Genomic DNA, 27,800 nt, shown 5'->3' on the forward strand with positions numbered 1-27,800 from the left:
TGGGTGTGGTGGCGCGTGCCTGTGGTCCCAGCTACTGAGGAGGCTGAGACTGGATAATTGCTTGGACCTGGGAGGTGGAGGTTGCAGTGAGCTGAGACCGAGCCACTGCACTCCAGCCTGGGCAACAGCGAGAGACTCCGTCTTAAAAGAAAAAAAAAAGTCTTCCACAACAGTTATCTTATAGAGACAAGAAGAAGAAGAAAGAAAAAAGAAGGAGAAGAAGAGGAGGAGGTCCTAGCTAATCTGAAGGGCAAGGACCCAAGGGCAAGGCTCTGGTTTGTCTGAGAGGGAGAATATGGCAGTGTGCAGGGAATGGATCATTTTCCCTGCATGCCCAAGGAGAATCCTGCTTTGATTCACCTTGGAGGTCCTTGGTCAGGCCACGAAACCAGTGATCACATCTCTCACCCATCTGGGGTGCTGGTGACCTTGGCAGAAGAAAGGCTTAAACCAGGTCAACCTGGGGGAAGGGGCTGGCTCCTTCCAGGGTCTTCCTCCAGATTAGATGTTAACTTTCCGTCTCTTGCTTAGTCTCGTCAGTGGCTCCGAATGTGAGGGCAGAAGGAGGAGGATGCTGTCAGGGGAGGGGACACTAATGGCTCCTGACCTGGCCTAGAGATAATCCCGGGCTCCTTCAGCGGGCCCTCCCTCCTCAGTGCCCTGGAAGTGTAGGGAGGGGTCAGTTGGGGATCCCCACAAATTCAATGGGGAATGAGAGGAGCAACTGAAAGTCTCAAATTCAGGCTATAGATGGGACCCCAGCCCCCCATACTCTCCCATCCTACATGAGATGGGCAGTGGAGGGCCAGGATAGCAACTCCAAGCCAGTGTAGGTTTTGGAGGTAGACAGTGAGGAGTCTTGCTTCTGTCCTTTGTTAGCTGAGTGCCCTTGGACAGCTCACTTACCTACTCTCAGCCTCAGTTTCTCCAGCTCTAAAATAAGGCTACCAATACCTACCTTCTCTGGCCATTGTCCGGATGAATGAAAGAGCTCTGGAAGTATTTCTGTAATTAGCAGACATCAGAGATTGTTATTCTCCAAGGTGAGAGGCCCCTCTAGATCCCTGGCGGTGACAGTGTCAAGATTCTTTTTCCCTCCTCTGCGGTGCCCGCTCCTTTTCCAGCCTTGCGGCTGGCTCTCATCCTCCTTTCCGCAACCCCCCACTCCTCCTTGGGACCACCTTGGCGGGCCCAGCTTCTCGCAGCCTGCCCTATTCCGTAGGTGCCCCCATTCTAAAACCTGTAGGGGTGCCCTGCACAGGCGCACGGTTGGTCGAGGTGGGACAGGTGGTGGGGGTCTCCACTGGCCTGCGTCCGCGCCCCCCACCCTGTTTAGGAGTTCCTGTTTGGAGATGGCTCCCCCTGGTCCTCAGCTTGTCTCTGGGCTAAGCAGGGGAGGAGAGAAATAAAAGGTGGGGGGCCTGGAAGGGGGTTCCCACCTTCTCAGTTCGGGACCCGAGACGGGAACGCAGCCCTGGCGCGCCAACGCTGCACCACCGTGGGTCTCTGAGCCGTGCTCGCAGTCGTTGAGATCCTCGGTGCGGAGGAGATGTGCCCCTCCGATCCCCAGGCCGTGACCCCCTTCACCCAGACCCGGCCAATCCCTCGCCCGAGGCGAGCGGGAGGATGCGGTTCTAGGACCCGGAGGCGCCGCCGAGCGCGCCGCCGCCTCGGCCTCGCCTCGGTGGCCTCCTGCTCCGGCAGGTGAAGCGGCGCCGGCCGCCCCCTCTGCGGCAGGTGAAGCGGCTCGGCAGCCCACTCCCCGCCCGCCATGGTTGCGGGGGTCCCCCGGCCGGCACCCGGCGCCCGCCCCCTCCCTCCAGCCCGCCCCCCTGGGGCTGGGTGCCCGGCGGCGGCGGCGGCGAACTGCGGTTTGCGCGCACGGGGAGCGACAGCAGAAGTTCGAAAATCGCCGAGGGGGGAGCCAGCGCCGCAGCTTCCTGCCCCCGGCCCAGCCCTCTGGCCCCGGCGGCCTGCAGCCTGACTTCCTCCCCCAACCCTGCAGCTCGCCGCCCGGTTCCACGGACGGGGCCGCCCCGATGGGACGCCGCGCCCCGGCCCCTGCGCGCCGCTGAGCCGAGCGCCCCCCGCCGCCGAGACCCCCGCCGCCGCCGCCAGCCGCTGCCCCGTCGCCCCCGCCCGGGCCGGGAGCCTCGTCCCCGTCCCCCGGAAAGCTGGATTTCCGAGGCTGGAGGCGCCTGGCCGGCTGGGTGGGGACCACCATGGGTAACGCGGCCGGCAGCGCCGAGCAGCCCGCGGGCCCCGCCGCGCCGCCCCCCAAGCAGCCCGCGCCTCCCAAGCAGCCGATGCCTGCGGCCGGAGAGCTGGAGGAGAGGTTCAACCGCGCCCTGGTGAGTGCGACCCGGAGGCGGGTCGGGCGCGGGCGGGGGGCGGCAGGGGCGCGGCAGGGGCTGGGCGCGCGTCCCCGCCCCCGGGGACTCAGGTGCCGCTTGGAGATCCCGGGTCCGGCAGCTGCCCCCTCCAGGAGGTGGGAGCGACAGTGGCCTTTTTTTTCAGAGTGACTTAGCACTCTCCCCCCAAAACTTTCTTCAGTAATCGCCCAGTCTCCCTCCCTAAGACACCTCCACCCCTGCCGGGTCTAAAGGTCTAAACAAGTATGTCCTGTGAAGAAGCTGGCAGCGGGGCACACACAGGGGTCCCGGGTCGCCCCCTTCCCCACTGCACGCAGGCCCAGCCACCGGGCACGGGTCTGGGGCATCTGCCTTTCTGTGTCTGGGGTCAAAGATGAAAGGGTTACAACCTCCCGGGAGCGGGAGACCTGCTGGAGGTGTTGGGTCCTGATTTGTTGGGCGCCTGGGCTGCCGGGAGTCGGGTTGTCGGATCATGGCCAGGAGGTATCTGTGTTTCTGCCCCGCCATATGTCAGAGCCAGGGTGCCTGCGGGTCTTTATCTTGGGGCATCCTTTCCAAGCCACTGAAGGGAGTAAGATGAGGGAGGGTGGGGTCAGTACGGGTGGGTCGCCCAGGCTAGGGGTGGAGCAAAATCTGGAACCACCCCCCACTGTGCCTACCTGGGGAATTGGAGGGGGGGCGCTGGGGAATAAGTCTCTGGGAGGGAACCATCAGCTCAGGCCGAGCCTGGAAACAGTCAACATGTTCAGTGGGGTGGGGGCTCCGGAGCAGACTCAGGGGTCCCCAAGACCCTGCATAAGGCAGAAGTAGGGAGAGGAAGAGCTGCTCACTCTCACTCCCCCCACCCCCCCAAGCCCTGGTCCTGGCTCCCTCCTCTAACTAATTGCCTGGTGGCCTGCCTGCTGTCAGCCTTCCCTTGCTGGACGCTGGGTGACAGGCAAATGAGGCTGTGCCTTCTCCCAGATGCATTTCCCAGTCTGTGCAGACAGCCCTGCAGGTCTGAGGGTGGGGGCTCAATGGAGACACAGGCCACAGAGGGTGCTGGCTCAGTTGGTGGCCCTCCATCTCCTTGACATCATTTCCCCTCGCCTGGCCAGTCATTAGGCCATATGTGCTAGATCCTCAGCATGGCCCCAAAGGGTCGCCTCCTAACAGTTCCTGAAAATGTTGGCTTCTGTCCTCTCCCAAGAGAAGGCTGGGGGGAGTTTGGAGGAGCTATGGGGTGGCGAGGGATCCATCCTTGTGAAGACACCTTGCTTGATTAGAGGAGGGCAGGGACACTGAGGGATGCCTCACACCAGTCTGGCCCCTGACTTCTCCATCTCTCCACCTGCCCTGCTCCCCGCTCCCCAAGCATAGGACTTCACAAAGCTGAGCTGAGCTGAGCAGATGGGGGAGGGGAGAGAATGAGGAGACACAGTCTCTGGGGGCCATCTGGAGAGCCTGCATTGGTGGTGGGTCCTTGGACCCCTGCCAGCCTGGTTGGAGGGACATGGGTCTGTCTTTCCCCCAAGTTTGTGTCTATGATCGGGGGTGTGGGCTCTTGGGGTGAGGTCCTGACCCCAATTTCCATTTAGCACGCTGATGGGGAGGAGCCCTGTGAATAATTCGGACCAGGGGAAAATCCACAAGTCAGATGGTGAGGTTCTGATGTGTGTGTAGGACTTGTTTGCCCTGCTTGAATTTGTGGCTGTAACTGATTGGCTCAGTCTGACAGTAAATGCCACTGGGAGTCCCTGAGTACCAGGACGTGGAGGGGGGACACCCACAGGTGGGTCAGAGAGGGTGTGCTGGTGGAGAAAGTGGAGGTGACTAGCAGAAATTTAGGGTAGCAGCACCCACCAGGGCTTACCCCCTACCGGGTGCCCAGGAACCCCAGTGTGTTTATACCTTCTTCCTGGGCTGGCCCAGCCTGTCTTATATCCTGTTGTGGGCAGGTTAAACCCAATCTAAGGACACTTGGCTAAGACCCTGGTTCCTCTCATTCCCCACCAGCAGGGGCATGAGGCTTGCCCCAGGGTGACAACCTTGACCTCTGCCTGAGGCTGCCCAGGGCTAAAGAGTTGGTTCAACCCTCAGGTCTGGCAGTGGGTATCGCAGAGTGGGTCACTATCTGAACCCCCACCCGAACCACCATGGCCAGAGCTGAGTCCTGTCCTCAGTCAGTGTCTAAGAGAAGAAGAACCTTAGATTGCTGAGGGGAGGGGCCCACCGCCATCAGTGGTCCCCAGTCTCAATGGGAGAAGCACCGTCCTGCCCTCGGGGATGTAGTCCAGCGACCCCAGGGAACCTCTTCCTTCCCCTTTTGTCCCTGGTGGGGCATAGGATCCTGATACTCCAAACTCTCCTTCCTCTCCTGGCTGTGGGACCTCTCTTGTGGGTGAGGGGTGTCCCCACTTACAGCCAGACAGGAGGTGCAAGAAGCCCTTCTCCCATGCAAGGGTGGGTGGTGGGGGGCTACCTTTCCAAGAAAGCTGTGAAAGAAAGGGGTGCCCCCTGCTTAAAATGGGGGTGGAGAGAAAGAGCAGGTTGAGCCAGGGTTTCCGGCTGCTGCCTTAGCAACAGCAGAGGAGCGGTGGCTGCCCAGCCCCACGGGCCTGCTGCGATGGTGGGAACACCAGCCGGCGGGGCGCCAAGCTCTCGCCTCTCCTACGCCCATGCCCAAGGCTGGGTGTCTTCCAGCCCCTTCATGCCTTCCCCTGGGAGGCACGCAGGGTCAGGGACTGGGATGACAAGGCGACCTTTCCAGGCCTGCCAGAAGAGCCACGCTTATACCTGGGCCTGGGACACCCTTGATCTGCCGGGCAGGGAGAATCCCATAACCTTGGGGCAGAGGGATCAAGGGAAGATGTCAGGGGTGGTGTACGTGAGGCCAAGAGCCATGCTGGCATCCAGTAGCAGTGGAGAGGAATTTGTCTGATGGGTGCTCTTAGCTTGTACCCAGGGGCCCGGGTGCCTGGCCAGGCTGTGTGGGGAGGTCAGGATGGCCCCATGTTGGGTGTGGGCCTGGAGTCCTGCTTGCAGCTGGGGCCCTTCCCTTCTGGGGCTGGCAGTAAAGGGCAGGAGGGACTGCAACTGAGGCACTGCCCCCTGGCCACTCCCACCTCTGGGACAGGGCAGAGGAAGTGTGGGGACATGGAGCCATGGGGTCGCTCAGGCCTTATGCCTCCCATTTGCAGGACAGAGGATCTCAGGGGGGATGTGGCCATGTGGTCTGATGTTGGGCTGGGCAGAGGAGAGGGGTGACATTCCCAGCAGGCAGAGCTGGCACACACTAACCCTGGAAAGCCACGGATGTGGTGGGCATGATTCACAGTGACATCTGGGGCTGATTGGCAGAGAGCTGGGTGAGATGGGCAGGAGCAGGTGCTCTCGGGGCTACCTCTGCCTTTTTCCTGGGAACATGGAGCCCTGGAAGGTGGCTTGGGTGGCCTTTGAGGGGACAGGGGTTACTTACGGGAAAGGGAGGGACGTTTCCTGAGCTTTGGGGTCATGATGTTTGGGGGTTAAGATTCATTTTTGTCACTACCCGCATGGCCCTGGACAAGTTACTTAACTTCTCTGAGCTGTAGTTTCCCTCACCTGTAAAAAGAGAATAATAATGGCATCTGCTGGCCTCCTAGGATTGTCAAGAGGGTGAAGTAGAGGACTTCGCACAGTGCCTGGCACAGAGCAGATGCTCAGTAACCCCCGCTCCACTGTGAGGAAGGGGATAAAGCTGGAGCTGATCTGGTCCTTTCCATCTCAGGGCCCATTTAGTGGAGGGAGCCCAGACCCTGCCTCTCCTCTCCCTCCACCTCCACTACCAAGAGCACCCAAGGTTACTGTGCACTCCCCAGGAGCCCCAGATCCTTAGCTAGTGAGGGCCAGGCAACCTCCCCACCGTTATGCAGGTCACCAGCAGTGGGGCCTAGACCGAAAACTGCCTGGTGGCCGGAAACCGCTGGAGGGAGGGCCCACCTCTCCTGGAGGGTGGGGCCGCGGTGCTGCTAACGGTAGCAGTGTGCACATGGGAGGGGGAGGGGAGGCCTCCACTTCCCCCTGAGAGAGGGTGTGCTGGGGGGGGGGGTTCCCCAGTGAGTAAGAGCTCAGTGTGGGCAACAACAGGAAGCGTGGGGCGCTGGGTGGCAGGAAATGGGGCTGGCTGTTCCTGGTTCCTCAGATGGGAGACCTGGGCCAGGCTGTCTGCAGAAGACCCCTGGGGGCCAGGACCCACATTTCCCATTCCCCGGGTGCTCCTTCTTTGGAGGGAGCTGGGTCTTCCTTGCTAGCTTGCCACTGAGGCCACCCTGGGCAAGCACCTTAACCTCCTTGAGCCTCAGTTTCCCATTTGTGAACTAGGGATTATAACAGTATCTATTTTGTAGGCTTGTTGAGGTTTAAGTGAGTTTTGATGTAAAGCGCTTAGAACGGCACCTAGCACCGAGTGTTTGGGGACTGAGAGATTAATTCTGAGTTGAAAAAAAGTGTCTGGGGAGCACTTCTTATTGTTATTGTTGTCGGTGTTGTTTTCCTCCTACCAGCCTGGATGATACCGGTAGTGGCTTCCACCCTGCTTGCCCTTGTCCCAGCTGTGGGGACCCTTGAACTCTGATGGGAGAAGCTGTTAGCTCTTTGGGTCCTCAGCACCTGATCCTAGGGCTGGGTCTCCTCATAGGTCTCCTGTAAGCCTGGAATTGCTTATAAGAGCTCCAGAAAATCTATATGCCAAGTTTAAAAAAGTGGGTAAAATTGATTGTGTTTGGAGATGTGCCGAGAGCACTACAACTAAGGTTGAGACCATATAGAGGTGGGCAGGTGGCAGGGAGATGGATGGGGGAGTGGGGGTTGGGGGACAGGCTCAGCTTCTAGGCCCATCGGGCTGAGGAACGCCTGTGGGGCTGGCCTGAGACTGGGATTGATGTCCAAGTTCAGGGGTACCCTGGGGCTTGAAGGGCTAGGCCATAGGGAGAGATGGGCAGGTGGACTGAGACGTAGGCTCTGCTCAAACTGAAAGTGAAACCCTAGGGTGTGGCTGTGTCCAGATGTGGACGCAGCCCCTTCAGCCTCCTGGGACACTGTCTCAGAAGTCAGCACTGGTGTGGGGGAGGTGGAGGAAGGGCTCTTAGCAGTGTCTTTTGGGGGCTGGTCTTAGGTGAGCAGATGCTGGGGGTCCCCTCTCACACCCAGGGCAGGGAGGGAGGAGAATGGTCCCCACACATTCTAATAGAAAGATGTGGGGAATCAGTTCCTTTTCTCGGCCACACCCTAAAAGATGAATCCTGTCTCTTTCCTCATCTGACCCAAAGCACTAAAGGCAGCAGGGAAAGTAGGCTGAAGGCTAGTTAAGGTTTGGCCAAAGCCTTGGAGACAAGTCTGTGTTTCTGGATGTTTTCACAAACTTCTGCTCATCCTACCATCCCCTACCCTGGGGTCTTCCATGGACCCCTGCCTCTCCACCGCTCCTGCCTCTGTGAAGTGCTTCTTCACAGGCCACTGAAGAGCTTTGTTAAATCCAAACTCAGCTTCTCACTGAGTGTTCCAGGAGCTCCGTGAGTGTGAGGCTCCAGTGAAGGAGTGCGCCCGTTTTATGGAGGAGGAAGCTGAGGTCTAAGGGGGCAAAGAAGCTGTAGGGCTAGTTGGGCCCAGAGCCTGGGTCTTTTGAAGCCAGCTCCAGGTCCTCCATGTGGCAGCTCATAGCTGTCCCTTCCCGCCCCCCTCAGGAGGCAGGTATCCCACCCACCTGGACTGCCAGCCCCTCCCCTCTACTTGAGCACTGTCAGCTAACTCTCCGTGTGTCCCCCAGCCCCCCATCCCATGGTGCCGCTGCCTTGCTGAAGGCCCTGGTCTGGGGGTCTGCTCCTGTTTTCAGGGTGGTCTCCACCCCGAGTGAGTGGCATCTGATGGCCCCTCTCCTACTCCCTGGAGTGCCTGGCTCCTCGGTGGGCACAGCCACAGCTGAGGAGCAGCTGCTAATTAGTGTTCGGCGCTGTCAGAGCTATTTCTGATTTCTGAGCCTAAATTTAGCCCGTCTGGCAGGCTGGCATGTGGGCCTGGGGGCCTGAGAAAGCCCAGGTGGGGAAGGGGCATGGGCACCCTGCCCTCCACCACTGTTCAGACAGGTGCTCCAGGCCCCAGCAGAGGCCTCCCCTCCGCAGTAACAACCAGGGGGCTGTCCTGGGGAGAGTGGACCCGAGTGGTGGCTCAGAGTCAGCTCCAGGCTCAAAGCCAGCCCAGCTCTCCTCTTACTGGCTTCGTAACCTTGGGCAGGTCACTAAACTAATCTGTGCCTGCACCTGTGAGGTGGGAATGTTAACGGTGCCAGTGATGGCAGTGAGGGTGGAAGGCAGTCATTGGCGTGCGGGGCTCAGAGCAGTGCCTTGCACAGTGGGCATTCTGGCGGAGCTGGCTACCTGACTGTTGGGGATGTCATTATGACTAGTTACTGCCTCTAGCAATGCCGCTGGGGCCATTCCAGAACCATAAAGGTCCCTGGGTGGGTGAGGGCCTGGGAGGATTCATGTCGGGAAGCGGCTGTCCCCTCTGTGGCTCTGTGCTGCTGGGCTCAGCCATCCCCTTACTCCCTGGCCACCATCTCCGTCTTTTGTGCTGGCCACGGCTCCAGTTTCCCTGGCACTGCTGGCCCTGTCTCCCCTCTTTGTCCCTTTCCTCCACCTTGCTCCCACCTTGGCCCTGCCCCACCCTTTGTCCGTGTGGGGTGGGGGTGACTGAGAGAGATCATCAGCAAGATGGATCAGAGAGAGAGACAGACGGATGGACAGAGACAGAGAATGACCTCGCCACCTTTGTACTCCTGGGCGGTCCCCCCCACTCCCTGCCCCTGTGGTAGCAGGAGCTGTCCTGGTCCTTGGAGGGCTGGGGGAGCGCGGCCGATGAGACAGCGGTGGTTTCCTCAATCCAGGCTCACTTTCGCAATGGGGGAGAGGGATGACGTATTCCACCCTCCCCAGCCGCTGGGGGCGGGGGGCCTGGCGGAGGGGCAGTTTCACCTCTCCAGCAGGGCCTGGCCGGAAAGCTTAGGCAATGGAGGCTGAGTGCACCCAGCTTCCTGTTGTCTGGGCCTGACCCGAGGCAGTGATTTTGGGGGTAAGGTCTGGCTGGAGCCCCAGAACTAGGCCCAGAACCCTGGAGAGGAAGCTGGCTGGGGAGCCTCAGGTGGGTGTGGCCCTCTGACTGCTCCAGCTGTGGCCTCTCCTCAGAACCACATGACTGAGGGTGTGGAGCGTGAACCACTATGGCTGGTGAGCCCCTCGGGGTCTCCCACATGCCCGATGGAGACCCTTACTCAACTCAGAGCTCCTTGAGGGCAGGAACTGTCTTTTTGGGCCAGACGTATAGAAGGCTCTCAATAACCTGAGGTTTACTAAATTGAAGGGAACTGCCCTCATCTTTTGGGTCTGTCAGGGAGACAAGCCAAGTCTGGGGGTCCAGAAAGCCCCTGGTGCTATTGACACTTGGTTGATTCTGCAGCCCTGGGCTGGCCCTAACCTGCTCCGTGGTGGCAGGGGCACCGTACCCTTGTCGTCTGTGGCCAGGGGAGGAGGACCCAGGCAGAGCTCTGTTGACCTTTCTCAGCTCCTGGGGGAGTCCCAGCTGGGCGGCCTGCACCACAGACCCAGGGCACTAGCTCTTCTCCCCAGTGCTGTGGCCGAGTGACCTTCCCCACAAATCTCCCCACCCCTGCAGCTGTGATCTGGAACTCCCTGCCTGCTGACATGGCTGCCCTCAGCTCCCCCAGCCCTCTCCTTCCTTTCTCAGCCTTCTCCTCCAAGTGGGAGGGGGCTGGAGAGAGATGAGGAGAAGGCTGCTGTCCACCCTCCTTGCAAGAGGTTTCCTGGTGTTGGTGAGGCACTGGTGCCCTGGGCCTGGTCTGTGTACATGTGGGATCTGGTGGGACACTGGCCACTGGCCACACTTTGGCCTGACTGGTGATGGCTCCCCTGTTAGCTTCCCACCAGAATGGGGGAAGAGATGATGCCCCAATGGGAAAACTGGGGCCCAGAAGTGTCTCAGCTCCCCAGAGAGGTAGGCTGACAACCCACGCACCTGCCTGCACACCAGGCAGGCCAGGGAGGCGGTGTGGGGGGCGACACAGCGCAGGCAGACTCGAATTCAAATCCTACTGTCCCTTCTAGCTGGTGTGCCCCGGGAAAGGTGCTCTGTCTCTCTTGGCCTTGGCCTTCTCATTGGATAACACTACTTATCTCCTAGGGTCAGAGGATTCATGGGGGTGATGCACCTCCTAGGGAGCCAAGTGGGTTTCCCCCAAATGCCCATTCTCCCCTCTCCCGCTTGTTGGGGCCCCAGGCTCAGGGGTCTTTGTCCTTCCTCTCCCCAGAACTGCATGAACTTGCCCCCGGACAAGGTCCAGCTGCTGAGCCAGTATGACAACGAGAAGAAGTGGGAGCTCATCTGTGATCAGGTAGGTGCCAGCACTGCCCAGCCACCCCTTCCCTCCCACTGTCAGCACCCCACCCTGACCAGGCTGGGGCTATGGGGAGAGGGGCACCGCCATACTGCCCATAGGGCCAAGACTCTGCTCAGTGGCCAATGTAGCACCTGGGGAGGGTGCTGGGGTCTGCAGGACTCCCAAATCCCTTTCTCTTGAACTCCCCAAAAGACCTTGTGAGTCACTAGCAGGGCTGGGTCAGCTTCGGAGGAGCTGGCAGAGCTGGTTCAGGCTAGGGCAGCTGGGGCCTCATCACTGTCACTGTCCTCCTGCTGAGCTTCCTGAGAAACTTCTCTGGACTGGGGAAGGGAGGGGGTGACCCTGGGGTTGGACATCTTCACCTGACCCCATGGGAGGGAGGGAGGAAGGAATTCCCACCCTTTTGCCTTGGGTCCAGAGGAGCTGCGGTTGACCAGCAACTCCCCAAGGCCTGCCACTTTGGACCCCTGCTTTGGTGCTCCGTCCAGGTGCCTGGACTCGCGGGTCACTCAGCTGCCCCTACCCCTCCAGCTTCAAGGGCTGCAGTCGGCCATGGGCCCACCCTCTGGGCTGGGTGGGGCTCGGCTGCTGCAGGGATTCTGTGAAGGAGGGAGGCTGCAGAGGCTGGGGGTGGGGAGTTGGGAGCTGAGAGCCTCCCCTGGGAGCCAAGGCTGGGCCTTCGCCTCCTGTTAATGAAGCAGATGGCCTGAGCTGGCTGGGCAGCAGTCCAGGGGTACGGGCTGGGAAGTGGGAAGAGGGTGGAGAGCTGCCCCTGGAGTCTCTGGTAGGGGTCCCCTCGGAGCAGCTCAGCCTGACATCTCAGAGGTTGGGGGCTCAAAGGGCTGGAAGAAGTGAGTCTGAGGGGTGGCTTGGCGAATCTGAGAGGTTTGGGTTGGAAGGGTGGGGGACCCTCTGGGGAGGGGTCTTTGCTGTGGTCCCTGCCTCTTTGTGTGAGTGGCCGCTGGAGGCTGCGGTGGGGTAGGGGAGTTAGGAATTGCATCGCTGAGCACAGGAGAGGAGCACACAGGTTCCTGCCAACCCAGACATGTAGGGCGGCCGGGTCCGAGTCCTACCCAGGTGCTGGGTCCCCTTCACGAGGCACCTCCAGCCGTCCTTCCCTGCCGTATCCCAGCTCTGGTCCAGGGAAGGCGCCACCTGCCGGCTAGACTGAGTTCCTTCCCACCCCAGGGCGGGGCCTACGGCAGGACTGACCCCTGCATAGTCCACCCCAAAGCTGTGTCAGGGCTGTGACCTGGGAGCCCATATGGGAAGGGCAGGCTAGGCCTAGGCCAGGGGTCTTTAAAGTGGCCCGATGCTAGCTGGGCGTGGTGGTGCACACCTGTAGTCCCAGCTACCTGGGAGGCTGAGGTAGGAGGATCGCATGAACTATGTTCATGCTGCAGCACTCCAGCCTGGGCCACAGGGCAAGAAAAGGGAAAGATAAAATAAAAGAAAGTGGCTTGGTGGACTATTTGGGTTTATACCTTTGGTATTTCAGAGGCGTCTTAAGAAAGCCTGGGACCTCAGATCAGAGCTGAGAATGGGACACTGGGAGGAGAACTGATCATTTGCCCTGGGGTAGCTCTGGCTGGTTTTCTGTACACCCCATTCCATCTCCCCAGGAGCGGTTTCAAGTCAAGAACCCCCCCGCAGCCTACATCCAGAAGCTGAAGAGCTATGTGGACACTGGTGGGGTCAGCCGAAAGGTAGCAGCTGATTGGATGTCCAACCTGGGGGTACATGTCTCCCCTCTTTACTCTGTCCCTTTCCCCCACATTTTCCAAGCTCTGGTCAGCTGGAGTACCTGTGTGTACAGACTTTTCTATGTGCGTGTGTGGGTGCATGTATGAGTGTGTGTGTGTGTGTTTGTGTGTGTCTGTGTATTTATAGGGGACTGAGAGTGCCCTGGGTGTGCACTTTAGATATTCCTCTGTACATCCAGTGTGTGCTTACATGGACACATTCTGTGTACTTATACTGTGTGTATACACATGTGCAGCCCATATGTCCATATATAGGTGTGTGTGTATACTATGTGTGTACTTTGTCCACTTATGGATGTGTGTATGTGTACCCTTGAGTCCATATCTAGGAGAGAGAGAGAATGTGTGTGTGTGTGTGTGTGTGTGTGTGTGTGTGTGTGTGTCCATGTATGGATGTGTGGATATCCTATGTCGGTATTTAGAGTCATGTATACGGATGTTCATGTGCTGTGTGTGTGTGTGCGCACACACCCTCTTTGTGTGTGTGCATGTGTATACCTTGTGTGCCCATGTATCGGGGGTGTGTGCACCCTGCTTGTCTATGTATGGGGGAGCACACGTAGCCTGTGAGTTCTTATTCTGCTGGGCAGGTGTGTGGAGGTGGTGGGGGAGGCTGAGCATGAAAGGCCACTTGTGCCAGTTGGAGGAGGGTGGGCGCTGCTGCCTGCTGCCTCAGGACTTGGTGGGCCTGTGGGAGGCTGGGCTCCACCCACCAGCCTTCCCTGTTCTCGGTCCCCAGTTTAAGAGGCGAGTTCAGGAGTCCACGCAGGTGCTACGGGAGCTGGAGACCTCCCTGAGGACAAACCATATTGGGTGAGTGAGGGCTCAGATCTTCCTCTCTGGGCCTAGGAAGGCTCTGCTTCCAGGCAGCTCCTGGAGCTTCCCCTTCCTACTCCCCCTGCCCCCCGCACAAGGATGTGCTTGTGGACCACCTCCTGGAGGTGTCCAGGACAGCTTCCCCTCCCCTTCCTGCCCATGCTCTGACTGGCACCTTGAGGCATGGCTGGGCTGTGGGACCCACCTGAGTCTCCCAGAATCCCTTGGTATCATTGGGTCTTTGGGGGCTGAAAGGGCACCCCAGGGGTCCTTGCTGTCCCTGTTCTGTGCCCATCTGGGGCAGGACCTCCTTTCTGGCTGGAGCTCAGGGAGCCCTGTGCCCACAGGTGGGTGCAGGAATTCCTCAATGAAGAGAACCGTGGCCTGGATGTGCTCCTCGAGTACCTGGCCTTTGCCCAGTGCTCCGTCACGTAAGCCCCCCGCTCCCAGCCCTCATGCCGCTCCTCAGAGCTTTGATCCCTGTCTCCCTGCATCTCACCCACTCCCCTGGCCAGTTTCAAGCTGAGCAGCCCGAGCCTACCCTGGAACCGTCCATTTGGCCTTGAGTGATGCTCCTTCCAGAAGGCCTGCCCCCAACAGGGAGGGGTGGCCTCTCTTCCACCACTAGGTTCAGCACAATGCCAAGAACACAGCCTCCTCCTCCTGCTCCTTAGTCTCTCCTGCAGGTCTGTCTCTCCTTGCATTTCCTCTGCCTCCTCTTAAGTGGCCCCTGCAGTGTTGGCCTCCAGCCCCATTACATCCTGTCCCCAGGTATGACATGGAGAGCACAGACAACGGGGCTTCCAACTCAGAGAAAAACAAGCCCCTGGAGCAGTCCGTGGAAGACCTCAGCAAGGGTCCGCCCTCCTCCGTGCCCAAAAGTCGCCACCTGACCATCAAGTATGTGGGCCACAAGGTGGGGTCGTGGGAGAACAGAGAATTCAGCCCCCACACTGCTGCATCTAGCCAGCCCACCCCGGGCCCTTGGGGTTGGCGAGAGGGGTAGCCACCCATTAGGGGTCTGAGTAAGGGACTCATACAGAGTTTGGGACACCAGTATGTTAAGAAGCAATCAGGGGTGGGGCTGGGTGCTGTGGCTCACGCCTGTAATCCCAGCACTTTGGGAGACTGAGGTGGGCAGATCATTTGAGGACAGGAGTTTGAGACCAGCCTGGCTAACATGGTGAAACCCCATCTCTACTAAAATACAAAAATTAGCTGGGTGTGGTGGCGCATGCCTGTAATCCTAGCTACTCAGGAAGCTGAGGTGGGAGAATCGCTGGAGCCCGGGGGATGGAGGATGCAGTGAGCCGAGATCGCATCACTGCACTCCAGCCTGGGTGACAGAGTGAGACCCTGTCTCAAAAAAAAAGAAAAAAGAAGCCATCAGGGGTGGGCACCTAGAAGTTGGAGTCTGGATGGGTCTGGGATAAGAAGGGAGTTTCTGGGTTGGTGGGACCCCTCTTGTATGCATCTAATCCCCTGTTTTCTCCCATGCGGCCTCCAGGTGTCCCCCTTCTCCCCGGTACGTAGCCATCTAGGGGCAGGTGCATGCCTGGCTGACTCCCTCCCAGGGTGGTGGTGGGTTAGGATGAGGTATTCAACTGATGTCCCTGGGTTCAGTGCTGTGGCTGGGTTCCTCCATCCTAACACGGGCATCTGCTGGGAGGCAGGAAGCAGGCAGTAGATTGACCCTAGAGCATCTTGTGGATCCCTAGCTTCCTACTTTGGGTCTAGAGAATTGATTGCATATTAAGCCTCAAACTTTCACAATATGTTATTTGTCCATTCATGCAATTATGCATTCAACAAACATTTTTTTAAAACTTAGTATGTATTAGCTGTGTGGCAGGTGCCCAGGAGACAGGTCACCCTGCCCTCAGGGGCCCACAGTCTAAGTGGGGGACAATTTAGTGTGACAGGCTGTCATGGAAGTGTGCCTGGGAGCTCTGAGAAGGGAGGTGACCACCACTTGGGGCATCAGGAAGGCTTCCCAGAAAAGGTGACACTGGAACTATGTCTTACAGACAGATACAGGCTTTACAGGCAGCCATGGGAATAGGGAAGGGCATTCCAGGCAGAAGGAACAGCATGAACGAAAACTCTGGCATATTAGCACAATGACAAGAAAGGGTGATGTGGCAGGAGGGGGTGAAGGCGGGGCCTCCCGGTATTACTGGGAATGTGATAGAATCGTCAGGGAGACTGACATGTGGAAGTCCCGGTCGGCAGTTCTGCAACAATGAAAACATCACACATTTGTTGGTGAAGAATAAGGGAGTACAGTCATATAGCACTTACTATGTGCCAGGCACTGTTCTAAGCCCATTCCATAGTCCCAACAACCCTGACAGGAAGCTACTATTATTAGCATTCCTATTCTAGAAGCGAGGAAAGTGAGGGACAGGGAGATTAAGTGACTCGTCCAGTAAATGGTGAGCTGGGATGCTCCTGAACCCTGGCAGTGTAAATTCAGATCCGCCTCTCACATTGGGAGATGAGCCCAAGTGGCCATGAGCGCCACCTTGTGGTGATCCTTCCCACGTCTCTTCCTTCTATAGACCTTCGCCCTACCAAGTCCCTGGGAAGTGTCTTTGCTTCCGTGTCCCCCGCTTCTCCAAGCATGCCAGACCCCAGCTCTAGCTTCCGTGTCCCCCCTCCTCCAAGCATGCCAGACCCCAGGTCTAAGGACTGAGGAAGCCTGCCTGCCCTCAGCCAGCCTCTTTGGTTGGGTAGACGGGATATGGTGCCATCAGGTTCCAGATGCGCCTCCTCTTACCCCAGAGGCCATCTGAGTGGTGGGGAAACAGGAAGCTGGGGCTCACTCTGACTCCTGCTGCCTCCTCCACACCCCGCCCAGGCTGACCCCAGCCCACAGCAGGAAGGCCCTGAGGAATTCCCGCATCGTCAGCCAGAAGGACGACGTCCATGTCTGTATTATGTGCCTACGTGCCATCATGAACTACCAGGTCAGCCGGGGGGCATGGGACTGGGGACTAGAGAGCCCAGCCTGTCCTCACTGGGGGCTACACAAGCTGCCGAGGCTCTGGGATCCACTGTCCCTTTACCCTCTGCCGCGCTGGGCAACCTGCGCATCTGGGCTGTTGGCTCGGGCTTTTAAGGCTGATGAGTCTTGAGGGGAAGCCCATGTTTTTGCTGCCTCTGTCAGGTTCTCTGAGTACCCCTGCCCAAGGCTGGGACATGAAGGAGCCTCACATAGGGACTGGGCTCACCTACCAAGAAGTGCTGGCCAGAGGGCCAGGGGAGAACAGCCTCGGGTCGATTCATTTGGAGGGCTGATGGATGAAGCTGGGTCCTCCTTTACTTAGCCGGCCTTTAAGCCAGCTTCATGGTTTCCAAGGTGCCTGATGCTGGCTTTTGGAAACACAAAGGTTTTTAAAAAGAGGCCAGGTGCAATGGCTCATGCCTGTAATCCCAGCACTCTGGGAGGCCGAAGCGGGAGGATTGCTTGAACCCAGGAATTCGAGATCAGCCTGGGCAACATGCCGAAACCCCAGCTCTATGAAAAAAAATAAAAAATAAAAAAAAAAATAAAGAGGCCAGGCATGGTGGCTCATATCTGTAATTCCAGCACTTTGGGAGGCCCAGGTGGGTAGATCACCTGAGGTCAGGAGTTCGAGACCAGCCTGGCCAATATGGCGAAACCCCATCTCTACTGAAAAAATACAAACAAAATTAGTTGGGTGTGGTGGCAGGTGCGTGTAATCCCAGCTACATGTGAAGCTGAGTCAGGAGAATCACTTGAACCCGGGAGGCAGAGGCTGCGGTGAGCTGAGATGGCGCCACTGCACTCCAACCTGGGTGACAGAGGGAAACTCCATCTTGAAAAAAAAAAGAGAGAAACAAGGCCAGGTTTTGGTGGCCACAGAAGAAGTTGCGGTTGGATATGAAGAACTTCCTAAACTTGAGGGCAGTTAAAGATCCGCGTGGCGCGGCACTGACTCTGCTGGGGTGCCTGAAGTCCAGGGGGGCCCTTCCTGGAGAAACTGACCTCTCCTCTCTCCCTAGTCTGGCTTCAGCCTTGTCATGAACCACCCAGCCTGTGTCAATGAGATTGCTCTGAGCCTCAACAACAAGAACCCCAGGTGAGGTCCAGGCCCCCAAACCTTTCTCCATATCTAGGGTCTTCTCCTACTTAGCCCCTTGCTTACTGTGTCCTCCAGGTCTCAGAGGCTCATTCCACACCCACTGTGCTCCTCCTAGCCAGGCCTGTGCCCACCCTTGCTGCGGGTCCTGCCTGTTCTCAAGGGACAACCTGCCCCTTCTCTCTCCAGAACCAAGGCTCTGGTGCTGGAGCTGCTGGCGGCCGTGTGCTTGGTGCGGGGAGGCCATGACATCATCCTTGCAGCCTTTGACAACTTCAAGGAGGTACCGGAGTCCCTCACCCAAACATGCATTTCCCCCTATGGTGTTGCTTGGAGTCTTGTTGTTGGCAGTTGTGGCCTTTGCTGGAGGCAGCTGGGGACATTGGGTGGGCATTTGGGGAACGCCCAAAAGTTGAAGTTTAGCCACATCGCTGGCTCAACAATCTGGGATGGGGAAGTTCTGAATGGAAGGTGCAGGGTCAGGTAAGGGCACCACCTGGGTGGGGGTAGGGACAACTACAGGGACCTGCTGAACCTCTGACTCAGCCTTGCCAGATCCAAACTAGCCTTGGTTCATACCTCCAGGAGTTGCGGACTCTGGCTAACAGGCTTGCAAGAAGTAGATGTGTGGGGATGCATAAGATGCATAAGACAAGATATCTTCATTCATTCATTTCTTTATTGAATATTTATTGAGTGCCTACTATGTGTCAGGAACAGGGCACTTGGGGCACATCAGTGAACAAAGGAAACCATATAGGGAAAGACAGAAACGATATAATAAATGAGCAAATTACATAGTATGTTAGGAAATGACAAATGCTGTGAGAAAAAAGCCAGCAATGTTGCAGAAGGAGGGGGAATTGGTTGCAGGGTGGTCAGGGAAGGCCTCATTGAGCAAGTGAGATTTCAGCAAAGCTGTGAAGGAAGCAAGGGACTTGGTGTGGGAGTGAGGGCACTCCAGGGAGTTGGAACAGCAAGTGCAAAGGCCCTGGGGTGGGAATGTGCCAGGATGCCAGTGTGGCCAGAGTGGAAAAAGTGAGGGGGAGTGGGAGATTGAGAGGGAGTGGAGGTTTTGAGCAGAAGAGTGATGTGGCTCAACTTAGAATTAACTGGAGAGGAGCCTGTTGAAGCACAGTTGTGGCAGCCAGAAGGTAGCTTAGGATGTGTGTCACTGGGCCTCAGTGAGAGCCATTCCCCTTACCCAGGTGTGTGGGGAGCAGCACCGCTTTGAAAAGCTGATGGAATATTTCCGGAATGAGGACAGCAACATTGACTTCATGGTGAGCTCAGGAGCCCAGCAGCCTGAGGCCTGGGCCAGGCCCTCTTGGGTACAGGGAGCAGCTAGGGTCCTGGGTGCTGGGCAATGGGCCCTGCCCCCGCAAAGTGTAAGGATTGAGTGGTCAGTAGGGGAAGGGTGGATGTTGGCAGGGGGCTGGATTGAGGGAACATGGAGGTGAAATGTTGGGCAGGCCAAGGCTGGGAGTTAGTGGAGTGAGAATTGTGGAGAAGGAGGGAGGCTTGGGGTAAGTGGAGGTGGAAAGCATTGAGCAACCCCACCTAGAGGATCATAGATCTACCCATGTCCCTGGCTCCCAGGTGGCCTGCATGCAATTCATCAACATTGTGGTACATTCGGTGGAGAACATGAACTTCCGTGTCTTCCTGCAATATGAGTTCACCCACTTGGGCCTGGACCTGTACTTGGAGGTAAGCCCTGTACTGCCCCCCAGACTGAACTGCCTGCCCACGGTAGAGTATGGCTGAGTGGTTGGCAGCATGAGTGCTGGGGTCAAGCAGACCTGAGTTTAAATCCTGGCTCTGCCATTTCCTGCTATGTGACCTTGGATAGGTCTCTTTCTCTCTCAGAGTGTCAGTTTTGCCATCTGTCAGATAGGAGAATCATAGAAGATAATCTTGACTGTAAATGCATAGACCAGCGCCTGGCACATACCAGGCCCCCCGTCTATGCAACTGTTTTTGCAGGCACCAGAACAAGTCAAGGTGGCCCAGAGTCTGGCTCTGGGAGCACCAGCCTCAGACAGGTGCTCTGACTCCAGCATATAACGGGGAACCCAGAGATACAGGGTAGAAGCAGGAGCTGGCTCATGCTGGATAGGCCCAGGACATGGAGGAGTTCCCTGCCCTGGGGAAGGTGGGCAGAGCTGCTTGGTGCTTCCTGGCCCAGCCTGAGCAGAGAAGCTGCAGCTCCTTCTCTGCTTCCTTTGGGAGGTTTCCTGGAGGAGCGGGGCTTTCGGGGTTGGATTTTTGAAAGCCAGGATTAACAAAAGGTAGACAGCAGGCTGGCAGGGGGGTCTATCTGTACAATGGAATATTATTCAGCCACAAGAAGGAATGAAGTATTGACACATGGTACAACATGGGTGAGCCTTGAAAACATGCTAAGTGAAAGAAGCCAGACACAAAAGGTCACGCACTCTATGACTGCTTTTTTTTTTTTTTTTTTTTTTTTTTTTTTTTCTGCAACCTCCGCCTCCCGGGTTCAAGTGATTTTCCAGCCTCCCCTGTAGCTGGGATTATAGGCACCCACCACCACCACCACACCCAGTTAATTTTTGTATTTTTGGTAGAGACAGGGGTTTCACCATGTTGGCCAGGTTGGTCTTGAACTCCTGACCTTAGGTGATCCGTCTGCCTCAGCCTCCCACAGTGCTGGGATTACAGGCGTGAGCCACCTCGCCCAGCTATCTATGATTGCTTTATATGAAATGTCCAGAATGGGTAAATCCATAAAGATGGAAAGTAGATTAGTGGTTGCCAGGGACTGGGGGAGGAGAGAATGGCAAGTGACTGCTGACGCCTATGGGGTTTCTTTTTGGGCTGATGACAATGTTCTGGAATTAGATAATGGTGATGGTTGCACAACCTTGTGGCTATACTAAGAATGACTGAATTGTACACTTTAAAATGGATTTTATGATATGCGAATTATATCTTTAAAAATAAAGAAAAAGTAGGCTAGGGCTCAGGCCCCTTCCTCTGGATGGCAGTGGTGGTGGTGGGGGGTTTGGAAAGACTCCCCCCTACCACACACACCAGGCCTCACCCCGCTCCTTCCATCTGGGGGACAGAGGCTTCGGCTCACTGAGAGTGACAAGCTGCAGGTGCAGATCCAGGCGTACCTGGACAATGTTTTTGATGTGGGGGCGCTGCTGGAGGACACAGAGACCAAGAACGCTGTGCTGGAGCACATGGAGGAACTGCAGGAGCAGGTGGCACTGGTGAGAGTGGGTCCTGACCCCAGCCCAGCACACCATAGGCCCACAGGGCACACGGGCCACAGGGCCACGCAGGCACGGGCACTGGGCACTGGGCGGCAGACAGTGTTATAGTTGTGCATTGGAGGTGCTGCCTGCCTGGCCCAAGTCTGGCCTGAATCCAAAGCCTGAATCTGTTGGGTGTCTTTCTCAATGAGTGTGGGTAAGCGCCCTCACTGACAGGCCCCTCCTCTACCCAGGCTCAGACCCCAGGTGAACTGAAATGGGTGCCTGGGGCCCCGCCCAGCTCAGTCTCCTCCTCTCCCTCCACCTCCCGCATCACTGGTACCTTGGTTTCCTCTCTTTATTTGCTTGGGTTCGAGTGCCAGGCTCGGCCCACCCTTGGCACCTGGGCTGAGCGGATCTGGGAGCCTCCCCCAGTCTTCCAGGCAGGCATGCCTGATGCCGCCCCCTCACCGGCGGTGCCAGTGCCGGGCTGCGGGTCGGGGCTCACCATGTGCTGGTGCTACAGCTGACAGAGCGGCTTCGGGACGCGGAGAACGAATCCATGGCCAAGATTGCAGAACTGGAAAAACAGCTAAGCCAGGCGCGCAAGGAGTTGGAGACCCTGCGGGTGAGGCTGGGGCGGGTGGTGGGCCAGGCGCCCAAGAACAGGCCAGCTGAGGCTTCTAGGCTTGACATCTCCCTCCACCCCGGGAAAAGGATGGGGACTTGGTGCCAAGGAGTCTGCTGGTGGGCACTGACCCCTCCCGTGGGGTTCGCAGGAGCGCTTCAGCGAATCGACCGCCATGGGCGCCTCGAGGCGTCCCCCAGAGCCTGAGAAAGCGCCTCCCGCTGCCCCGAAGCGGCCCTCGGCCCTGGAGCTGAAGGTGGAGGAGCTGGAGGAGAAGGGGTTAATCCGTATCCTGCGGGGGCCGGGGGATGCTGTCTCCATCGAGATCCTCCCCGTCGCTGTGGCAACTCCGAGCGGCGGTGATGCTCCGACTCCGGGGGTGCCGACCGGCTCCCCCAGCCCAGGTGCGCAGGAGCTTCAGGCTGGCGCGGATGCGGGGCAGGGTCTGGAGGGGAGCCCAGGGGCATCTGTGGCGGGCAGAGTTGGGCGAGGGAGGTTTGGATTGTAGGCTCGGCTCAGGTAGGAGCGCATGCGTAGAGCGGGGAGGCGGAGAGGAGCCCACCCAAGCCAAGGAGCTGACTCGCGTCTCCCCCCCGCCCCGCCCCGCCCCGCCCTGCCCTGCCCTGCCCTGCCCTGCCCTCGCTGGCTCAGATCTCGCACCTGCAGCAGAGCCGGCTCCCGGAGCAGCGCCGCCGCCGCCGCCGCCCCCACTGCCCGGCCTCCCCTTCCCGCAGGAAGCCCCGCCCTCGGCGCCCCCACAGGCCCCGCCTCTCCCTGGCAGCCCGGAGCCCCCGCCGGCGCCGCCGCTGCCCGGAGACCAGCCGCCCCCACCCCCGCCACCGCCACCACCTCCGGGCACTGACGGGCCTGTGCCTCCGCCGCCGCCGCCGCCTCCCGGAGGTCCTCCTGATGCCCTAGGAAGACGCGACTCAGAATTGGGCCCAGGTGAGTGGAGTGGACCACCTTGGGCACGGGGCTGGGGGGAGATGGAGGGAGGGGCCTGGGCCTCAGTGTCCTCCAGGGTCCTCTGCCTGGGGGTCTTCTGCTGCCTCCTGGCTGCCCCATCAGCCCTCCCTGGGCCCAGGTTCCCTCCAGTACCCCCAGTGCTCACCACTCCCCACAAACCCCCGTCCCAGGAGTGAAGGCCAAGAAGCCCATCCAGACCAAGTTCCGAATGCCACTCTTGAACTGGGTGGCACTGAAACCCAGCCAGATCACCGGCACTGTCTTCACAGAGCTCAATGATGAGAAGGTGCTGCAGGTGAGTGTCCCTGCCTGGCTCCGCATGTGGGCACCGGAGGAAGAGGGGAGTTGCCTGGATCAGACTGGGCCCTGGGGGTAGTCATTTTTTCCAAGCCATTTCACAGATGAGGAGGGGGAGGCCCAGGGATGGGCATTAAGCCAGACTGGACCAGTACCTCTAACAGGCAGAATCCTGCCTTCCCAAACGCCTTCCCCTCCATCCCTGCAGAGGGGTGCATCCCCTCACCCCAGTTCTTCTGCCTCCAGGCCTCTTTCCTTCCACTTTCCCACAGGCAGCCAAGGCTTCAGCCCTCCTGATTCCACTTCTAGTTTTCCAAAAGGATGTGTTCTCTTGCCTCTAGGCCATTGTTCCATTCTGTTCCCTCTGCCTGGAATGTCCTTTCCTTTCTCCTTTTTACCGCTGGCCAGTTCAGCTCTTCCTTTAGCTCTTGTGGCCCCAAGTCTGGGTCCCCCAGGTTAGACGGCCCTGCTCCTCCAGGCTCCCTGTGCTTCCTGTGCCTCCCAGCAGGGCCTGTGGTCAGGCTGGGTTACTGGTTCTCTGCTGGTGGCCTGGTCAGAGCCAGATGGGTGGCTCCAGCACTATGCTCAGCCAGGAGAGTGCCAGACCCCAGCCCCACCCAGCTCCGCCTCCTCACCCTGCACCTTCAGGAGCTGGACATGAGTGACTTTGAGGAACAGTTCAAGACCAAGTCCCAAGGCCCCAGCCTGGACCTCAGCGCTCTCAAGAGTAAGGCAGCCCAGAAGGCCCCCAGCAAGGCGACACTCATTGAGGCCAACCGGGCCAAGAACTTGGCCATCACCCTGCGGAAGGGCAACCTGGGGGCCGAGCGCATCTGCCAAGCCATTGAGGCGTGAGTGTCCCTGTCCTGGGCTTGTGGGCAGTCCGGCCCCTCTGCTAGGCTGGGGTTGTCAGGCAGATCCTAGTAAAAGAGCCTCAATGGTGAGCTCTTTCATCAAGCTTCGTACCAACCCTGGTCCAGGAACCTTGTCCCCATTTTAAGGTGGAGAAAACTTGAGTCCATGCCTAAATTAGGATGTCCCACTTCCTCCCTGCCTCTTTGCCTAGCTGTGAGCACCCAGGCTGTGGGATTTACAGCAGGGCGTCTGCCACTGATGTACGATGGGGACCCCAGCTTCCCAGTTTCTCTGGATTCCTACCTCTTGCTCTCTGAAGCTGTTGGCAAATAGAAAATACTGAAATTCATTTATTCAATCAAGGCAGGGGTAGCCCTGCTCCCAGGGACTGGTGGGTATGGATGATGCCCACTCTCCCCTCTCCTCCCTCCCACAGGTACGACCTGCAGGCTCTGGGCCTGGATTTCCTGGAGCTGCTGATGCGCTTCCTGCCCACAGAGTATGAGCGCAGCCTCATCACCCGCTTTGAGCGGGAGCAGCGGCCGATGGAGGAGCTGTCAGAGGAGGACCGCTTCATGCTATGCTTCAGCCGCATCCCGCGCCTGCCAGAGCGCATGACCACACTCACTTTCCTGGGCAACTTCCCGGACACAGCCCAGCTGCTCATGCCGGTGTGGGCGGAGCGGGCAGGGCGGTGCGACTTGGGTGGGGATGGGCAGGAGGCAACTCCCAGCCTGGGCTGCAGCAGGGAACCTGGGAGTACTTGAGCCTCCAGATGGAGGAGGCTCCAACTTATCTTATCTCCCCCATCCCACCCCCAGCAACTGAATGCCATCATTGCAGCCTCAATGTCCGTCAAGTCCTCTGACAAGCTCCGCCAGATCCTGGAGGTGAGGGGCCAGGAGGTGGGGTCCATTCTTGCCTGTTCTGGATAGTGTGAGAGGGAGACCCAGGCCTTGCCTACCTGCAGTGCAACAAAGATAACATTCCCACTTCTCATGTACATGCTGAGAAGGACAAATCTAAGGGGGGTGGCGATTTGGGGAAGGGGTACAGCAGCCGTGTCTGTAGCAGCTCACCTGGGACTCTGCTGGAGGGCTCAGTCCCCTTTAGTGTTGCTCTGTGAGCAACCTCACCTGCTCAGTGGAGGGCCCAGGAACCAGTAGAAATGGCTGGTGGAAAGGCAGTGACCACACAGACTAGGAGGGGTTGCTGGCAACAAGTTGTGGGTTGGACTAGCAGAGGACAAGATTGGGTGTGCCCATGGTGTTAACCGTGCACATGTGTGAGACCTGTGTGTACACACATGTACATGTGCTGTGGATCTGAGGGGACTGTGCAGGAGTACAGTAGGGGCTGAGTGTGTGGGGCCTGCTCCTTGCCACCTGTTCTCCTTGTGCAATATACTTAAGCGGTGTCCTCAGCCCTGGCATTCTGCTGAGCCTTTCTCCTGCCTCTCCCAGATCGTCCTGGCCTTTGGCAACTACATGAACAGCAGCAAGCGTGGGGCAGCCTATGGCTTCCGGCTCCAGAGCCTGGATGCGGTGAGGAGGGTCCCCTGGCTTGGGGACTGGGGCTGGGGACCGGCTGGTGGCCTGTGGCTTACAATGGGTTCTTGTGCAGCTGTTGGAGATGAAGTCGACTGACCGCAAGCAGACGCTGCTGCACTACCTGGTGAAGGTCATTGCAGAGAAGTACCCGCAACTCACAGGCTTCCACAGCGACCTGCACTTCCTGGACAAGGCGGGCTCAGGTAGGGGACACACAGATCCTTGGCTGCGGGGAGGGGCCGTGGGCTGGGGTAGGTTGGGAGAAAGCTAGGGTGCCACAGGATATAATTGGTGGGAGGGCTGCCTCTCCGATTCACTGACCTGATACTGCCCCATCCCTGGCCCAGTGTCCCTGGACAGTGTCCTGGCGGACGTGCGCTCCCTGCAGCGAGGCCTAGAGTTGACACAGAGGGAGTTTGTGCGGCAGGATGACTGCATGGTGCTCAAGGAGTTCCTGAGGGCCAACTCGCCCACCATGGACAAGCTGCTGGCAGACAGCAAGACGGCTCAGGTGCGCCAGGGCTGGCCTCACCTGGAGGTGGGGCATGTAGGAGCACTAGGTAGCCCAGGCTGGTGGGGTGTGGCCGTAGCTGGGACCCCTTGGGGGGATGCAGCAGGAATGAGGGGCCACCCTGCCTGGGAGGAGCTGAGTTCAGGTGGCCAGTGTCCTGAGGGGTACAGGCTGTGAGAGGTCTAAGCTGGGGGGCTGACAGGCTGTGCCCACAGGAGGCCTTTGAGTCCGTGGTGGAGTACTTCGGAGAGAACCCCAAGACCACATCCCCAGGCCTGTTCTTCTCCCTCTTTAGCCGCTTCATTAAGGCCTACAAGGTATTCGGGTCTGGGGCAGGCTGGGAGCCCTGTAGGGCACTGAAGCCTTTCCACTGGGCAGCGGACGGGTGGGGCTGCTTCTGTTTAGGGGGTGGGTAGGGCAGTAGGGAGGGCCACCCTCATGGAGACTGCCTTGGCCCACAGAAAGCCGAGCAGGAGGTGGAACAGTGGAAAAAAGAAGCCGCTGCCCAGGAGGCAGGCGCTGATACCCCGGGCAAAGGGGAGCCCCCAGCACCCAAGGTAGGCAGCTGCTCCTGGGCTTGGTACTGGGCTGCAGGGATGCATGGCATCTCATCACCCTCTGGTGTCACCCCCACACCCTCACTGTTACAGACAGACCCTGCCCCAGGAGCCTGGGATGGGAAAGGGTTCTTTCTGCTCAAGCCAGCTGTCCTTGCTGTGGGGGACCAGGCAGATATTCCAGGGTTTTGGTGATGGGGAGGCATCCTGGAGCTGGAGCTATAAATTCCCCCTAGTCACCGCCAAAGGCCCGGCGACCACAGATGGACCTCATCTCTGAGCTGAAACGGAGGCAGCAGAAGGAGCCACTCATTTATGAGAGTGACCGTGACGGGGCCATTGAAGATATCATCACAGGTAAGGGCTTGGCCAGGCCTTGGTCTTATCCTCAGTCTGTCCTTCTATGCTTTCTTCTGACCCAATCCCCTACCCTCTGGGGGACTGGCTGCCACATTGCTTCTTGCTACCTTTTCTGTTTTTCTTTCCTTTTTCCTTTCTCTACTCCCCTTCACCCGCCCCACCCCCACTCAGTGATCAAGACGGTGCCCTTCACGGCCCGCACCGGCAAGCGGACATCCCGGCTCCTCTGTGAGGCCAGCCTGGGAGAAGAGATGCCCCTCTAGCCCCTCAGGTACCCAGATGACCTGGCCTCTGATAACCACGCTGTCCACAGCCCCTGGGACCCTTGGGGAAACTGAGGCATGCTGCCTTCTCCTGGGCCAGTGGATGGCTGGGATGTGATTTGTGGGGTGGGGGGGTCTGGCAAACATAAACGGTACCCCTGCCATGTGCACACAATCTGAATCCTTAGGAGGCTAAGCTTTGTGCCCTGGAGCCATGCTCCCAGCTCTGGGCGGACTCCTGAATGGTAAATGTGTCTCCTTCGGCTGCCAGATCTGCGGAACCAGCCCTACATCCGCGCAGACACAGGCCGTCGCAGTGCCCGCCGGCGTCCCCCGGGCCCTCCACTGCAGGTCACCTCCGACCTCTCGCTGTAGCCGCTATTTCTGCAGGTGGATTCTGCAGGGGTGTGGGGCCGTGGACAGGCTGAGGCTCAAGGAAGGTGGTCCTCAGCTCGGCTGGCCGGGCAGCCCCTCCTCCGCTGTGGCACGCCTCAAACGGGCTGGTGCATCCTCCTCTTGGCCACAGAGGGCAGCATCGCCCGCCCCTCCCCCCAAATGCTGCTTGCAGCACCCACCCTAAAGCCCCCTCCAAATAGCCATACTTAGCCTCAGCAGGAGCCTGGCCTGTAACTTATAAAGTGCACCTCGCCCCCGCAAGCCCCAGCCCCGAGGACCGTCCATGGACCTTATTTTTATACGAGATTAATAAAGATGTTTGCAAAAGATCTGCGTCGGCTTCGTGCCTGCCGCAGCCACCCGCAGCCCGTTTCCGCTCAGCAAACGCTTTACTTGTACAAGCTCTTCATAGCAGGCCTCTGCAAACCAGCGGACGCCGGGGAGAAGGGCTGCTTCTTCACTAGAGTTGGCGGCGAGGGAGCCCGCTTCGAGGGTGCGGAGGCTCTCGTGGCTGGCCCAGTATCCCTGCGGGAGGCCGGAGGGGGCGAGCGCAGGGGCGAGCGGGCAGCTGGGGTTAGACTCGCCGGGCCAGCCCCGGAGCAGTTCTCCTTCCGGCTGCCCCGCCCCATTTGCGCCAGTCCTGCCGCCTACCTAGGCATCTGGCCCCTTTTCCTTTCGCCCTACCCAGTACTTAGTGACGCCATGAGT

At 58.7% G+C, this 27,800-nt stretch overlaps 1 protein-coding gene across 8 annotated transcripts; it reads left to right on the forward strand.

Moving 5' to 3' along the window:
* The first annotated feature begins 1,793 nt into the window (after positions 1–1,793).
* Positions 1,794–27,420, forward strand: FMNL1 (formin like 1). Of its 8 annotated transcripts, XM_058446149.1 has the most exons (28): positions 1,794–2,351; positions 10,711–10,794; positions 12,423–12,536; positions 13,303–13,376; positions 13,727–13,810; positions 14,151–14,279; positions 14,887–14,904; positions 16,240–16,348; positions 17,409–17,485; positions 17,675–17,768; positions 18,694–18,768; positions 19,085–19,195; positions 20,578–20,727; positions 21,236–21,337; positions 21,489–21,741; positions 21,989–22,282; positions 22,474–22,598; positions 23,249–23,451; positions 23,892–24,126; positions 24,277–24,345; positions 24,919–24,999; positions 25,079–25,208; positions 25,353–25,516; positions 25,732–25,833; positions 25,978–26,073; positions 26,310–26,430; positions 26,605–26,704; positions 26,885–27,064. In XM_058446149.1, exons 1-27 carry the CDS (start codon positions 2,223–2,225, stop codon positions 26,694–26,696), a joined length of 3,315 nt encoding a protein of 1,104 aa, XP_058302132.1. In that variant the 5' UTR covers positions 1,794–2,222; the 3' UTR covers positions 26,697–26,704; positions 26,885–27,064. The 8 variants fall into 8 exon arrangements, with proteins under 8 accessions (XP_058302132.1, XP_032019811.1, XP_032019805.1 ...); XM_032163920.2 differs by lacking the exon at positions 26,605–26,704 and having other exon boundaries at positions 26,968–27,419; XM_032163914.2 differs by having other exon boundaries at positions 26,310–26,704; positions 26,968–27,075.
* The last annotated feature ends 380 nt before the right edge of the window (positions 27,421–27,800 follow it).

Source organism: Hylobates moloch, unplaced genomic scaffold, assembly GCF_009828535.3.
Source record: "Hylobates moloch isolate HMO894 unplaced genomic scaffold, HMol_V3 SCAFFOLD_10, whole genome shotgun sequence".
Classification (NCBI taxonomy): Eukaryota; Metazoa; Chordata; class Mammalia; order Primates; family Hylobatidae; genus Hylobates; species Hylobates moloch.